Source organism: Mesocricetus auratus, unplaced genomic scaffold, assembly GCF_017639785.1.
Source record: "Mesocricetus auratus isolate SY011 unplaced genomic scaffold, BCM_Maur_2.0 Super-Scaffold_4256, whole genome shotgun sequence".
NCBI lineage: Eukaryota > Metazoa > Chordata > Mammalia > Rodentia > Cricetidae > Mesocricetus > Mesocricetus auratus.
In genome coordinates, this window is record NW_024429182.1 from 72,166,182 (window position 1) to 72,182,632 (window position 16,451).

The 16,451-nt window shown below is 46.7% G+C and overlaps 1 protein-coding gene across 2 annotated transcripts; it reads right to left on the bottom strand.

Moving 5' to 3' along the window:
* Positions 1-1,930: 1,930 nt before the first annotated feature.
* On the bottom strand, positions 1,931-5,006 carry CUNH16orf54 (chromosome unknown C16orf54 homolog). 2 transcript variants are annotated; one of them, XM_040754088.1, is made up of 2 exons: positions 4,676-5,006; positions 1,931-3,645 (listed from the first exon to the last, which is right to left on the bottom strand). In XM_040754088.1, exon 2 carries the CDS (start codon positions 3,602-3,604, stop codon positions 2,936-2,938), a length of 669 nt encoding a protein of 222 aa, XP_040610022.1. In that variant the 5' UTR covers positions 3,605-3,645; positions 4,676-5,006; the 3' UTR covers positions 1,931-2,935. The 2 variants fall into 2 exon arrangements, with proteins under 2 accessions (XP_040610022.1, XP_005064431.2); XM_005064374.4 differs by having other exon boundaries at positions 1,931-3,648; positions 4,676-5,004.
* Between the last annotated feature and the right edge of the window lie 11,445 nt (positions 5,007-16,451).

The following is a 16,451-nucleotide window of genomic DNA, read 5'->3' on the forward strand; positions in this document are numbered from 1 at the left end:
TTTATCTAGCCATGCACACAGCCCTCGCCCGCCTATTGGGTTACAGCCTTCTCTCTTGTTCACAGGGATACACAAACCAGCACACAGACACACAGACATGCACAAAATCAAAAATAAATTAAATCTTTAAAACTATCCACACAGCCCTCACTCATCTATTCACTTGTGCTCAGTAATTTTTTGTCATCTCCAAACAAGCTAGCCATTTTAGAAGAAGAAACCTCAATTGAGAAAATGCCCCTATCAGATTGGCCTGTGGGCAAGCCTGTGTGGTGCATTTTCTTTTCTTTCTTTCTTTCTTTCTTTTCTTTTCTTTTTTTTTTTTTTTTTTTTTTTTGGTTTTTTAAGACAGGGTTTCTCTATGTAGCCCATGCTGGCCACAAGCTTGGAGATCTTCCTGCCTCTGACTCCCAAATGCTGGGATTAAAGGCATGCACCACCACCACCCTGCTTGTGGTACACTTTCTTAATAAGTGATTGGTGTGGGCAGAGCCCAGCCCTTTGTGGGTGGGGCCTGCCCTGGATAGGCAGCCCTAGGAGCTATAAGAAAGCAGGTTGAGCAAGCCATGAGGAGCAGCACCCTCCATGGCCTCTGCATCAGCTCCTGCCTCCAGGTTCCTGCCCTGTTTGAGTTCTTTCCCTGACTTCCTTTGATGATGAACTGTGATACAGAAGCGTAAGCAAAACAAGGCCACCTTTCCATCCCAAGATGCTTTTCGGTCATGGTGTTTTATTACAGCAATAGAAACCCTAAGACTCATTTTTCTCTCTATTCACCCATCCATCCTTCCTTCCTTCTATCCATCCATCCTTCCTTCTATCCATCCTTCCTTCCACCCATCCATCCTTTCTTCCTTCCACCCATCCATCCTTCCTTCCTTCTATCCATCCATCCTTCCTTCCTTCCTTCTATCCATCCTTCCTTCCACCCATCCATCCTTCCTTCCACCCATCCATCCTTCCTTCCTTCTATCCATCCTTCCACCCATCCATCCATCCTTCCTTCCTTCTATCCATCCATCCACCCACCCATCTTTCCATTTATCCACTCCTCCTTGCATCCATCCTTACCCATCCTTCCATGCAGCCATCCTTAAGTTATAAAATCTTCCCCTCCAGCTTCACAGCTGGGAACTCCCAACAAAGCCCTTGTTCACCTCTGGACTCTCTTATTGTCTTATTGTACAGACAGAGAATGAAACTAAACGAAACAAAACCAAGCCACTTTTCTGAAGTCTCCAAGTAGATGATAGCATGACAACAGGGTCAGGTCAGGATCCAAGAGCCCTGCCTGGGTTTGACCTCAACACCTCGATACCTCTTCTGGGTTCTTGCAATGTGCATGGACAAGCTCTAAATCCTGTACCTTTTGTGTACGCCTCACAGGCAGAACCCAAAATTCAGTCCTGTTAGTTAATGGCGAATGAGAAATGACTGCTCCCCCAGCTCATGAGTCAAAGGCAGAGCAAGAACCCCTCCCTTCCGTCCTCTGTCCCTCCCTCTTGTCCTTCCTTTCTTCCCTTTGAAGAAGGGTCTTACTAAGTAGCCTTGCCTGACCTTGAACTTGGGATCCTCCTGTCTCAGCCTCCAGAGTTCTGGGATTTAAAACATGTGCCACCACCTCCGGCTCATCCTCTTTTCCTTTAACTGGGAGCAGAATTTGAGGTCAGCGTCTCCAATAAGCAACTCTGTTTCCTTAGGAATTCATTATCTACATTGTATTTATGTTCATGCTTTTGCTTTCTTTTGAGTCAGGTCTCAATGTAGCAGTTGGCTAGTCTGGAAATCACAGAGATCCACCTGCCTCAGTATAATGTATGCTGGGATTAAAGGCATGCACTAGCATACCTAGCTGATTTTCATACTATTTTTTACTTTTTGGCAAGTAATACTGATTTGCCATTTATAGAGGCTGTAGTAAAATAAAAGATTCCTTTTAAAACAAATTTATTAAGCAGTGAACCAACTTAAGTAAAAATGTAAAGCAAATAACAAAGCAAGAGGTAAATGAATATGGCAGAATCTTCATATTCTTGACTGAAGTTTGGGAGCTCAGATTTCCAGGGACTGGAAACTCCATTGCTCTCCTACTGCTGGTGAGTCCACAGATATCTGGGGGTCCGTTTCCATGGGATGGGTCATTATAAGTAAGTCTGTCTTGGAGCAAACCTGCTTCTGTGGACCACTCCAACAAGCCAGAAGGAAAGGTAGGCAGGGTTTGGGGAGTTTCCCTTCTCCTCACAGTCTTCATTTCCATACTGTAACAAACTCAGTTCTTTTTAGTCCAGGGTTTCCTTAACACTGAATAGTAAAACTTCATGTTCTAGGATGTACAGCCATAGCCAATGGACAGAGGAGCTTGCTGGTGCATTTTGAGTATGTCCCAATTTTAGTCAAGAGACGGCCTTTCCAGCTTGGCTCAGCAAATTCCATGTGACAAAGCCAATGTTTGTATGCAGTCAAAGGCTCCTCCTGGACTTGGCCTCTATTTTGTTCACAGTGGTTGGTGAGAGTGTCTGGGCACAAAGAGGGTCTTTGTCTCTGGAGAACAAGATTCCTGCCATCTCGTGTCCACATGATTGACACACAATCACCAGTTCCTTGATGTTGGTCAGCATCCCACACAGGACCTCTTCATTCTGATATAGTTGGTATCTTAGGTTAATCTATACCCTGACATGCCATCTCAAAGCCTTCTGGCCCACTCCTGGACAGTTTAACCAAAGCTGAACTTTAGTGCAAGCCGTGATACACAGGCGGTCCACACTCTCAGCCTGCCCACAGCCAGATGCCAAGGTAGAAATTTCCACACAGAAGGCCCTAGACTCTAGGCAGGGCCTAGAGAAACATCTAGAGTGGAGTCCAGGCCTGAGGCTGCAGCTGACCCCTTTCAGCCGCTCTGAGGTGGGAGGCTAGTCTTACAGGCTCTGAAGATTCAGAAGCCAACACTGGTCCGGCCTTCCCTTTTCCAGAACGCAGAGATCTGCTCCAGGGTGACCCGAGGCTGGAGACCCCAGTCAGGTTCAAGGCTTCCCTGCCTCATCCTCCAGGACTTGGGACTCCCAACCTGCATTCCAGTCTCTTGTCTCATCTCAGGCTCAACCCAGCTCGCTAGGCCTGTGGCGTCGAGCCTCTCCTCTTGGGCCTGAGGCCTCCAGAAGGTGCTCTGGGCTGAGACTTCTGGTGGGGTCTGGGGAACTAAGGAGCTGGGAGAAGAGTGTGGGATTGAAGGCGCTGGTGGAGCAGTTGCTCTGCCTTCCAAGGTTCCCCCAGGAGTCGGGGGATCTGGAACCCTGTCCATCAGCAGGGGCATGGAGGAGCCATACCAGTCCTCAGAGCGCTCCCGGGCGCTGCTTGTGGGCTCAATCCACAGCTCTCCTCCAGGACGCCATACGAGGGTGGGTGCCCTCTGCCTGGTGTCTGGGTTTGGGCGGCGGAATAGGCGTTCAGCCAGTACGGCAGTAGTTATGATGAAGAAGGCTGTGAGAGAGGCCAGGCCCAGCATGATGGGAATACAAGGGCCGCAGGGGAGGACTGCCTCCGCTGCTGTAGACTCTGGGAGCCCCTCCGTGTGCCCTAAGGGCTGCCCAGGAGTTGAAGGCATCTGAGACACAGGAGGGGCAGCAGGTGAAGCAGGGAATGTCTCTGCTAAGAAAAGGAAAGGGAGCCAGTGAGAGGGGATCCTGTGTCCTGGAAAGAGATTCAACACAGTTCTAACAACTCAGCCACCTCACAGTATGGGACAGTGGGTGGACCACATCTTGACTCCTGACTGCAAATCACTGGCCTTCTATTTACACTGTAGTTTCACTTCAGTACCTCAGAGACAGACTGTGTGTGTGTGTGTGTGAGCATGTATTCCTGAGTGTGTGTGAGTCTGTGTTAGAGTGTGTGTATGTGTGTGAGTGTGTGTGTATGTGTGAGTGTGTGAGAGTATGTGTGTGTATGACAGAGAGAGTGTGTGTGCGCGTGAGTGTGTGTGTGTGGGTGTGGGTGTGTGAGAGTATGTGTGTGTATGACAGAGAGTGTGTGTGTGTGCGTGTGTGTGTGTGTGTGAGTGTGTGAGAGTATATGTGTGTATGACAGAGAAAGAGTGTGTGTGTGCATGCGTGTGCATGCGTGTGCATGTGTGTGTGTGTGTGTGTGTGTGTGTACACTCCATGAGTGCACGCTGGATCTCTTTGCCCAGAGTGTGGCCACATTGAATAAATCTCCCTTTCCCGCTTCCCACTATCATTTTGCCTCTTCTAATTGGCTTATTGAGGATGGGTGGCAAAACCAGAGAGGAGCAAAGGGGACCCGAGGACGAAGGAGAGCCAGGGGACACTGGAGAAGAGGCCGCGAGGCCCCGCTACACAGTCACAGGCCTCACTTCCCCTCCCAGCCCCGCGGGCGACAGATCAAGGTCTGGAGCTATCAGGTCTGGCTTCACTCTCAAGAATGAGAGAACGCCTCCCAAGTGCACCTTGTCTTTCAGCCACCTTACCGCTCCTCTCAGAGGTGGCCCAGCCGTTGGGCCTGTTGTGCTTTCAACTGTAGCAGGTCTGTGACCTGGGCACCCATCCGACTAGTCCAGCTCTGCCCAGTCACTAGCCCATCTGCCTCTCTTGTTGCCGCCTGCCCACATCTCTGCCACAAGCCCCATTTGCATCTGCTTCTGAACCCCTCACCTCACCTTTCACCTTGAGCCAGTCTTGGATTTCTCTGTCTTCAGAGCCGTTCTTCCCAGTGCATGCTGGGAGGGTGTGTGTAGTTATCTGAAAGACCCTGGAGGGCTGGCCTCGGAGGGCTGGCCTCAGAGGGCGGAAGGGAGGCTACCACCTGTTGCTGGGTGACTGTGCCCCAACTCTTCCTGCCCCATAGAGTGTTTCCAAGGCAACCTGGGGATGTGGTCAGTGTGGTAAAGAAACACTTCCTGAGTAAGGTGGAGCCGGAATGAGCAGCTGCTCTAAAGTCCGTCTTACCCCAGAGCCAACCCCAGAGCCATCACGTTCACCCAGAGGTGGAGAACACTGGAGACCAGCTCAGCTGCTCCAGAGCACTGTGCTGCATCCTCCCGACTGCTCCTGGGAGGGGCACAGTCCAACCATGGCCCGCCCTGGGAGGGGCACAGTCGTCGCACCCCCCACCCCCCACCCCCGCGCTCAGGGCCTCTGCAAGCCGTGCTGCCGTCCACGCCCTGCACTGCTCTTACTTCATCCAGTTGCCTTCAGACTTCTCTTTCCGTTTTGTTTTGTTTTGCTTCATTTGAGACAGGCTCAGGTTGGCCTTGAATCTCCCACTTTGACCTTCTGAGAGCTGGGATTTCAGTCCTGAGCCACCAAGCCTGGTGTCATCTCTCCATTACTCCAGATACCTGACACTGTGTAAATGCTTTGAGAATAACTATTAGCTGGCAGTGCTTAAGCCACCTTTGCATTTCTGTTTGTAGCGTTTGATTGTGTGTGTGAAGACCAGAGGTCTATGTCATGTCTATTTAGTTTTCACCCTGTTTTTTATTTTATGTGTTCAAGTGTTTTGTTCATCTGTATGTATGTGAGCCGTAAGCATGCCTGGTGTTCAAGGAGGCCAGAAAAGGACATCAGATTTTTTTTTTGTTTTTGTTTTTGTTTTTGTTTTGTTTTTCGAGACAGGGTTTCTCTGTATTGTTTTGGAGGCTGTCCTGGAACTTGCTCTGTATACCAGGATGGCTTCAAACTCACAGAGATCCACCTACCTCTGCCTCCCGAGTGCTGGGATTAAAAGTGTGTGCCACCAACGCTGGGCAGACATCAGATCTTTTGGAAGTTGAGTGACAGACAGCTGTGAGGTACTTTGTAGGTGCTAGGAATTGAACCCATGTCCTCTGTATGAACATCAAATGCTCTTAACTTCTGAGCCAACTTTCCAGCTCCCAGCTTACTTAGTAAAGACACAGTCTCTCTCTCTCTCTCTCTCTCTCTCTCTCTCTCTCTCTCTCTCTCTCTCTCTCTCTCTCTCTCTCTCTCTCTCTCTCTCTCAACACTGAGCTTGCTGATTCTTCAAAATTGGTTGTCCAGTTAGCACCAAAGATCCTCTCTGCTCCCCCAGCATGAGATTACAGGTGCATGTTGCTATGCCCAGATTTTTAAAGTGGACACCAAGACCTGAACTCAGGTCCCCAGTATTGTCAAACAGCGCTTCCCGCCTGAGCCATCTCCCGGCCTCCCCTCTTCTTTCTTCTCTTCTATCTTTTTGGGGGGAGGTGCTTGTTTGTAGTTCCCATGCTAGGCAAGCACTTTACCAGCTCCAATGTAAGTCTTCTTCGTTTGCTTTGCATTTTTACAATGTTAATAAACAAAAAACAGTAACTGCTGAGAGATATTGGATTATGGAAACTGCTAAATTAAACCAACCTATATAGTGTAAGAATGTCTTAGCTTAATAATGGAAATCAGAAAATGTGTTGCATTAGTGGAGAGGTTGTGCTTTTGTTTCCATAGGAAACAGGAAAAACTATGGATTCCTTTAAAATTAATGAAGATCAGATTTGATTGGGGGAGACCGCCTGAAAATCTTGGCTATAGACATGGAGGAAAAAAGCCAAGAAAGACTACAGGACAGGTGATGTGTATGCTGATCCCTAGTCATGGGGACAACTGTGAGACTGGATGAGACATGATAAATCTTGTAACTGCAGAGTCCTCATGACTTATGATTACATGCCGTCCTTTCATATGTCATGGATAGAGGTTTGGCTATACAGTCCAAACATACTTATAAAGATGACAGATGCCTTTTACTTGCTCAAACATAGAACAAAAAAACATCTTCAGCTAACTTGTGCACATGGCATATTCCAAACTTGTGTTAATACAGACATATATGCTACATTTAAAAGTTTGTGTGTTTATATCCCAGAGTATAATTGAAGTGAGGGAGGATCAATAATATGAACAAAGGATTCAAGACCATGATGGGGAAACCCACAGAATCAGCTGGCCCAAGCTAGTGAGAGATCATTGACTCCATACTGAACTAGGACCCCTGAATACAGGTGACAATTGTGTGGCTCGGCCAGTATATGAGGCCACTGTCAGTGGGACCAAGATCTAACACTAATGTGCAAACTGACTTTTTGGAGCCCATTCTCTATGGAGAGATGCCTTGCTCAGCCTAGACATGGCTAGGGAGGGGCGCCTTGGTCCTGCCTCAACATGGTGATGGGACGGACTTAGTTGACATCCTAGGGGAGGCTTTACCCTCTCTAAGGAGCAGACTGGAGGTGTGAAGGTAGGGAGGAGGGGGAGAGGAGGAGGAGAGGAGGGAGGGAAACTGGGATTGGAATGTAAAAAATTTTAAAAAAGATTTAAAAAAGTAAGGAAAACAAGTTTGTGTGTTTTCAGTAAAAAAAAAAAAAGTCCAGGCACCAATAAAGACAAATACCTCAGGTGATCCAGCCTCTCAGAGTGCCTCTGTTGCAATTTCCTCAAAATTCTACATCCAGAAAAATTTCAAAGCTGCTAGCGGAGATAGTCAAGTCTCATAGATTACTTTATCCAGGACTTCAGGTAATCCTTACACTTTCCCATCACACAGAGACTGGGCAACAAGGGATGCAGCTGGCTCTCCCAGGACTTGACCATTATCGCAATTTTCTCAGGGATGCTATCCCCCTAGACGGTAGAAAGCAGTCTAGAGGACATGGTGCCCACATACCCAGGAGGTGAGCTGCATGAGAACGTGGTGCCCACATACCCAGGAGGTGAGCTGCATGAGAACGTGGTGCCCACATACCCAGGAGGTGAGCTGCATTGTTTTTGGTTGTTTGATGGGTTATGAGTGTTTTTCATTGTTTAGAGGGGTTGGTTTCAAATTGTTACTGGCCATGGTAAGAGAAGAAGCTAAGCAAGGGAGGTTAGATTAAAAAATCTCTTTATGAAAAGAAAGAAAAGGATATATAGGAATGATAGGATAAAAGGGTATATTATTCAATCTAAATGAAAAAAGCAACTATTAATCTCAAATATTTTACATTTGTATGGATTTTTGTATATTGATACAAATTTAAGATTACTTTTGTTTATATTGTATATATGTTTCCACTCTTAAGATATTTTTGTATATTGATACAAATTTAAGGGTATTTTTGTTATGCTTTATAAATGTTTCTATTCTTGTTTAAGGTATTGTACTTATGCAGCTCATTTAAAAATGTAACGAAAAGTTTTAGTTTTTGAAAGCAATTTAGTATAATAAATACGGTTAATAGTCACCTATAACTATCAAAATTATAGTCATGCTAGGTATGTTTTATAGACTATACAGAGATATTTTAGATATATAGGTAATCTTCAAACACTTCAAAGGCCTACAGAATATGACATTTAAAATGTTTTAATAACATAAGGTTTTCCTGGCAGTACCAACTTACTTCAAAAAAGGGTGATGGGCATTGAAGAACCTCTAATTGGAATTTACTTTCTGTCTTTCTTTCCTTTTTTTTTTTTTTTTTTGGTTTTACAAGACAGGGTTTCTCTGTATTGTTTTGGAGGCTGTCGGTCCAGCCCGGCCTTGGAGTTTACTTTCTTTGTGGCAAAAGCTAGCCACTTGGGAAAGAAACTGCCCTTGCCTCAACTGCTGACAGTATGTTATCCAAACTGGACAAGCAGGACACATAAAAAGCAACTGCCCTACTTTGCCAAGACAGGGTAGGACAGTCCTTCAAAAATTTCCTGCTTCACAGAAAAGTCTGTTAGATATTCTAGGCCCATAGGCAAAGTTGGATGTCCAAGCATTCCAGAGGAGGCTTGGGTGACTGTCCAGGCAGCCAGCTGTCTCTGTCATTTTTTATAGTTTTGGAAGTTGCTTGCTTTGCACTTCCTGTTTACTCAGGTGACAGTTTATCCTTCTTGGGTCTCTGATGATGATTGAAGACTATAGTATACAGTTTCCCTTGTTACCAAATTGAGAAAAAAACTTACATAAGAGATACAAAGTCTATAAGGCTGGAAACACAAAAGCTTGAGTTGTTTACCTTGAGTTTTGGGTTAGTAATACAATCTTTCTTTCTTTCTTTCTTTTTTAAGAAAGGGTTTCTCTGTGGCTTTGGAGGCTGTCCTGGAACTAACTCTTGTAGACCAGGCTGGTCTCTAACTCACAGAGATCCACCTGCCTCTGCCTCCAGAGTGCTGGGATTAAAGGCATGTGCCACCACTGCCCAGCCTAGTAATACAATTTAAAATAGAAAGTAAATTAGGTATAAAACTTTAGACTCACCAAGATAAGGTAGATAATAGAACATTTTCACCAAATTTGCCAAATACAAATGGATTGGACATTGCAAATGCAATTCCTATCTGATAATTGCTCTTATTGTATGTAGCTTTACTTGCTAGAATTATTTTTTTCCTTTTTGTTTAGACAAAAGAGGGAAATATTGCAGAAAATTTGTACACTGTGAATATGTGTCTTTTCCATGGCACCTTATGATTGGTTTAATAAACAGCTTAATGGCCAATAGTTAGGCAGGAGGTATAGGCGGGATTTCTGGGGAGAGAGAGGAAGAGGAGGAGGAATGTAGGTGTGTGGGAGAGGTCATCCAGACTCAGAGGAAGCAGCAGGTGCAAGATGGAAGAGAGGCAATGCTGCATGGAAGAACGTAGATGAATATAGTGGGTTGATTTAATTTATAGGAGTTAGATGAGACAAGTTTAAGCTTAAGGCTGTACCAACCTTTTGGCGTTGCAGTTCTGCTTCTGGCTAACTGTTCTTGTTAACTGAAGTATGTCAGCGCAGAACATGGTTTTGTGCTTAAAAGCTCACCCTGAGAAAGGCTCAGTGCTATGCTGGGATCTCAGACACCCAGTGTGGTGGCTGGCTGGCCAACAAAGACTTTCTATTGGCTTAGACCCATGTTTGCTGTCTTTTCTGGTGGACACCCCAGAACATTATAAGGTTTTCCACAAGATTTCTATGTGCAGCCATATGTCCTAGTCTGTGCCCTCCACGGGACCCACAGCTTCTGCCCCACTGGACCGATGATTGGCATTACAGCTTCTGCCCCACTGGACCGATGATTGGCATTACAGCTTCTGCCCCACTGGACCGATGATTGGCACCACAGCTTCTGCCCCACTGGACCGATGATTGGCATTACAGCTTCTGCCCCACTGGACCGATGATTGGCATCTGTCTGAATGGTGCTGTTCCACCGCATGGCATCGTTAGCTTCCAGTCTCTTTCTCCTGAGTTGAACGATTCATTTTTTGAGACAGGGTTTCTCTGTGTGGCCCTGGCAGGCCTTGAACTCGCAGAGGTCTGACTGCCTCTACCTCCTGAGTGCTGGAATTGAAGGTGTGTCCCACCAACACCCAGCACATAATTCCCTCTTGATGGATAGATTACTCCTATCCATTGTTTTTGTTTTTGGAGACAGTGTCTCTCTGTGAAGCTGGCATCAGCTGTGCAGTTCTTCTGCCTTCCTTCTCGAGGGTTGATGTAGGTTCATGCTACCACGCTCACCTTTAACAAAAATTTCTCCTTCCAGTCTTGGAGATCTAACCCAGGGCCTTGCACATGCTTGGCCAGCATTCTGCCACTGAGTTACATCCCAGATGTCCTTGGGATTTAGAAGTGAGACTAAGTGGCTCTCTGAGGGACCAAATATGTTACATGGAAAAGCCGGCAACCGTTGGTGGCCCTGTCTTGCATTTGTGGGTAGAGAAGTAGAAGTGTTGGGGTTCATAGAAGAGTTCTGGGGGCGTTTATGACTCGGCACATGAGTTCCAGGTTCCTCTTGACATCCAGATCTGACGGGAATCCTGCCTTTGAGTTCCATCTAGTAACACACTTCCCTTTTGCTAAGTGGTTTGAATTGAGTTTCTGAGGTTTTCATTAGTTCATTTTGGAGGGGTGTGTGTGTGTGTTTACTATATAGCTCAAGCTAATTTCGAACTAACTACATAACCAGAAGACCTTGAACTCCTGATCCTTCTGCCTCCACCCCTCAAGTGCTGGGATCACAGGCATGCACTCTGTAATGTTTTTGGATTTGTCTATCTTATGGTATGAGTGGATCACAGGCATGCACTCTGTACTGATGTTTTTGGATTTGTCTATTTTATGGTATGAGTGTTTGGCCTGTGTGTGCCAAGTGCATGCTTGGTGCCACAGTGGTCAAAAGAAGGCATCAGTTCTCTTGTGTTCTAGAGACCAGCTCTGCTTCTGACAGAATTGTATTCTTGACAATGTTTCATGTTTTTCCACTGGTAATCTTTGGATAGAAACCATCCTTTATGTTGATGGACAGTTTTCAGAAAGCTTTATCCCCAAGTATACAAGGGCCGTGTACATTTTGAATAGCAGTTTAAATACAAGGCCTCACAGCGAAGAACCTGGGTTGGAAAGCATGTCTGGAATTGCCTGTCAGACTCTGAAGAACACATGTTTCACCTTTGGATTACAAACCCCATTTATGATTTCTAAAATATACTTGAAATAAAATGTTTAAAATGAATTTTGGTTCAGTGCGGGGGGGGGCATCAGATCCTCTGAAGTGGAGATGTAGGTGTTAGTGACCCACCATGTGCACCCTAGGAACCAAAATGTGTCCTCTGCAAGGGCAAGTGCTCAGAGCCATCTCTCTAAATACCCTCATGCTGAATTTAAGCGAATAAATGCTAATATATGCAAATCCTAGGACATTTTCTGACAGATGGGTCATGCGGTCCATGCCAACTTTCCTAGGCTCCAGACCAGAATTTCCGGTTGGATCCCACAGGTAACCCAAAGTAAATAAGCAGGAAGAGGGCCATGAGATGACTCAGCAGGCAGAGGCTCTTGTCACTAAGCCTGACTATCTGAATTTGATCCCAGGAATCATGTGATGGAAGGAGAGAACCGACTCCCAGAAACTCTTCTCTGCCCTCCTTGTGCACACACATGGGCACACACATGGGCACTCACATGGGTACACATACATGGGTACACACACATGGGCACACACATGGGCACACACATGGGTACACACATGGGCACTCACATGGGTACACACATGGGCACACACATGGGTACACACACATGGGCACACATATGGGTACACACACATGGGTACACACGTGGGCACTCACATGGGCACTCACACGGGCACACACATAGGCACACACACGGGCGCACACATTGGCCACATGGGTACACACATGGGCACACACATGTGGGCACACACATGGGCACACACACATGGGCACACGCACATACAGTCAATAAAAATTTAAAAATGGCTTTATTACCTACCATGCAGTTTGTTTTTTGTGTGTGCTTTTCTATGTTCGTGTAATATTTCATCATAAAAAGTTTTGGAAAGACTTGCCATTTCCTCTCTCTAAGCCCGTTCTTGATGTTTATTTGAATTGGCAGCATTGTGACCTGTGTAGTTTGTAAGGACAGAAACGTGAAAGACATCCAACCTCTCCATCTTCTTTATCAGTCTCCTGGTCTGGGTGGTGACATGAAATACTCACACTGGGGTATGCCCCTCTTCCCGTGTCTGTTTCCACAGCCTCCCTATGTGCCCCCCTCTCTCCTTTCTTTTCCGTCTTGATCTTTTCCAAGGTAATCTTTTTAGATAGCTCTGGGGACAGGGAGATGACTCAGTGAGTAAAGGCGCTTGCCACCAAGTCTTATCACCCGAGTTCCATCCCCAGGACCCACATGGTAGGAGAGAACTAACTCTCCCAAGCTGTCCACTGACTTCTACACATGCGCCTTGGCACATGAGCACCCATGCAGGAGAATAAACACACATGATAAAACCTTTTCACAACAGAGAATCGTTGCTGCCTACAAGATGGAGTTAAATCTTAGCACACAGATCCTTTATGATCTGTCCCTAAACCAGCTCTCCAGCCTTAAGTTCGGTATTCATTCAGTCTCCAGATTCACAGTTTGGTTTCCTTATATACATGCTTACCTACTCATCCACAGTAACTTGTACTTTACTAAGTGGTTGGATAAACAGTATTTACCACCCCTCCTCTTTTGAAACAAGTTCCTGCTATGTGGCCCACAATGGCCTTTGTCTTTGTCAGTGTTCTATTGCTATAAAGAGACACCATGGCCACAGCAACTCTTATAAAGGGAAACTTTTATTTTAATTAATTTATTTTATTTTATTTTTTAATTTTACATATCAAGCCCAGTTCTGCCTCCCTCCCCTCATCCCACTCCCCCACCTCCCCCTCACCCCATCCCCATTTGCTCCTCAGAGAGGGTGTGGCCTACCATGGGGAGTCAACAAAGTCTGTTCCATCATCACAATGAGGCCTGACCAACGCCCTCCCCACTGTGTCTCAGCTAAGCAAGGTATCTCTTCATAAGAAATGGGTTCCAAAAAGCCAGTTCATGTACTCGGAATAATAGATCCTGCACCTACTGCCAGTGGCCTCATAGACTGCCCAATCCACCCAGTGTCCCCTGCATTCAGGGGGTCTAGTTCAGTTCCATGCAGATTCTGCAGCTGCCAGTCCAGAGTTGGTGCGCTCTCACTAGCTCGGGTCAGCTGTCTGTGGGTTTACCCATCATGGTCTTGACCCCCTTGCTCACATTGTCGCTCCTCCCTCTCTTTGACTAGACTCCAGGAGCCTGACCTAGTTGTGGATCTCTGCATCTGCTTCCATCAGCTACTGGATGAAGGTTTGACAATTACGGAGGTCCTCAATCTGATTACAGGGGAAGGCCAGTTCAGTCCCCCTCTCCACTATTGCTTGGATTTTATCTGGGGTCATCTACAGGAGAACATTTAATTGGGGTGGCTTACTTACAGTTTCAGAGGTTTAGTGCCTCATCATGGTGTGACATGGCGGTCTGCAGGCAGACATGGTACTGGATAAGGAGCTGAGAGTTCTACACCTTGCAGGCAGTAGGAACTGCTCTGAGGCACTGGTTGTGGCTTGAGAATATATGAGACTTCAAAGCCCACCTCCAGAGTGACACACTTCCCTCAACAGGGCCACACCCACTCTAGCAAAGCCACACCTCTTAATTGTGCCACTCCCTCTGGCGGCCATTTTCTTTCAAACCACCACAGCCTGGAACCCCATTAGAGGTGTTGACCATGCCCATCGGCCTTGCCCTTGAGGTTGGAAAGCCTGGCTTGCTCTTACTTGTCCATCAAAACTCATATAAAGCATCATTCTTTTTGGAAGAGGTCCTGGCTTCGCCAAAGACTGATAAGAAACAGAGCTCCCTGTGTGTTGTACAGAAAGGTTGTGAAAGGGAGGCTTCCAGGAGTTAGGCGATGCATTCTGCCCATTCTATGTCTCCTACAAAATGACTCCGTATCTAGACTTGATTCAAGAAAAAAATTATCCCTGGTTTCCAAAAGAACTGAAGTCAAGTCACGTTCCCCAGCAAAAACATGATGCTGTAAGAGGTGCTGGATATCTAAATCTTCAGATGAGAAGTCAAAGTGGAATGCAGTGGTGTGTGCATGAGTGTGCTCCATCTGTGTGTGCATGAGTGTGCTCCATCTGTGTGTGCATGAGTGTGCTCCATCTGTGTGTGCATGAGTGTGCTCCATCTGTGTGTGCATGAGTGTGTTCCCTCTCTGTGTATATGAGTGTGCTCCATCTGTGTGTGCATGAGTGTTCTCACATCTGTGTGTACATGAGTGTGCTCCATCTGTGTGTACATGAGTGTGCTCCATCTGTGTGTGCATGAGTGTGCTCCATCTGTGTGTGCATGAGTGTGCTCCATCTCTGTGTGTACATGAGTGTGTTCCCTCTCTGTGTATATGAGTGTGCTCCATCTGTGTGTGCATGAGTGTGTTCCCATCTGTGTGTGCATGAGTGTGCTCCATCTGTGTGTGCATGAGTGTGCTCCATCTGTGTGTGCATGAGTGTGTTCCCATCTGTGTGTACATGAGTGTGCTCCCATCTGTGTGTACATGAGTGTGCTCCATCTGTGTGTGCATGAGTGTGCTCCATCTGTGTGTGCATGAGTGTGCTCCATCTGTGTGTGCATGAGTGTGCTCCATCTGTGTGTGCATGAGTGTGTTCCATCTGTGTGTACATGAGTGTGCTCCATCTCTGTGTGTACATGAGTGTGTTCCCTCTCTGTGTACATGAGTGTGCTCCATCTGTGTGTGCATGAGTGTTCTCACATCTGTGTGTACATGAGTGTGCTCCATCTGTGTGTGCATGAGTGTGCTCCATCTGTGTGTGCATGAGTGTGCTCCATCTGTGTGTGCATGAGTGTGTTCCCTCTCTGTGTATATGAGTGTGCTCCATCTGTGTGTGCATGAGTGTTCTCACATCTGTGTGTACATGAGTGTGCTCCATCTGTGTGTACATGAGTGTGCTCCATCTGTGTGTGCATGAGTGTGCTCCATCTGTGTGTGCATGAGTGTATTCCATCTGTGTGTACATGAGTGTGCTCCATCTCTGTGTGTACATGAGTGTGTTCCCTCTCTGTGTATATGAGTGTGCTCCATCTGTGTGTGCATGAGTGTTCTCACATCTGTGTGTACATGAGTGTGCTCCATCTGTGTGTGCATGAGTGTGCTCCATCTGTGTGTGCATGAGTGTGTTCCCTCTCTGTGTACATGAGTGTGCGCCCATCTGTGTGTACATGAGTGTGCTCCATCTGTGTGTGCATGAGTGTGTTCTCCATCTGTGTGTGCATGAGTGTGCTCCATCTGTGTGTGCATGACTGTGTTCCCATCTGTGTGTACATGAGTGTGCTCCATCTGTGTGTGCATGAGTGTTCTCACATCTGTGTGTGCATGAGTGTGCTCCATCCTGTGTGTGCATGAGTGTGCTCCATCTGTGTGTGCATGAGTGTGCTCCATCTGTGTGTACATGAGTGTGCTCCATCTGTGTGTGCATGAGTGTGCTCCATCTGTGTGTGCATGAGTGTGCTCCATCTGTGTGTGCATGAGTGTGCTCCATCTGTGTGTGCATGAGTGTGTTCCCATCTGTGTGTGCATGAGTGTGCTCCATCTGTGTGTGCATGAGTGTGTTCCCATCTGTGTGTACATGAGTGTGCTCCATCTGTGTGTACATGAGTGTGTTCCATCCTTGTGTGCATGAGTGTGATCCATCTCTGTGTGAGCATGAGTGTGCTGCCATGTGTGTCTGCATGTGTTTGTGCTTTCATGTTCCCGCCACCAGGGTCTCTGGTGTCACCAGAAGACTGGGGCTGCAGGTGAAGGCTGCCGTGACTGTGCTGTGATGCCCGGCTGCCTTCAGGTGAAAGCTCTGCCTCCTGTCAGGCTCTTCTGATGTTTGTGACCAAATACCCAAGAAAAGCAATTTAAAGAAGAAACAGTCATGGTGGCTCGGGGTGTTATAGGACTCCACCATCATCATAGTGTGTGTTGGCAAGGAGCTGGTAAGACAGTTCACCTCAAGGCATGGGTAGGAGAGACTACAGGAAGGAGCCGGAGCTCAACGTGGCTCTCCAGGAGCCACCTGACCATTCTTCCAGCCTCCTAC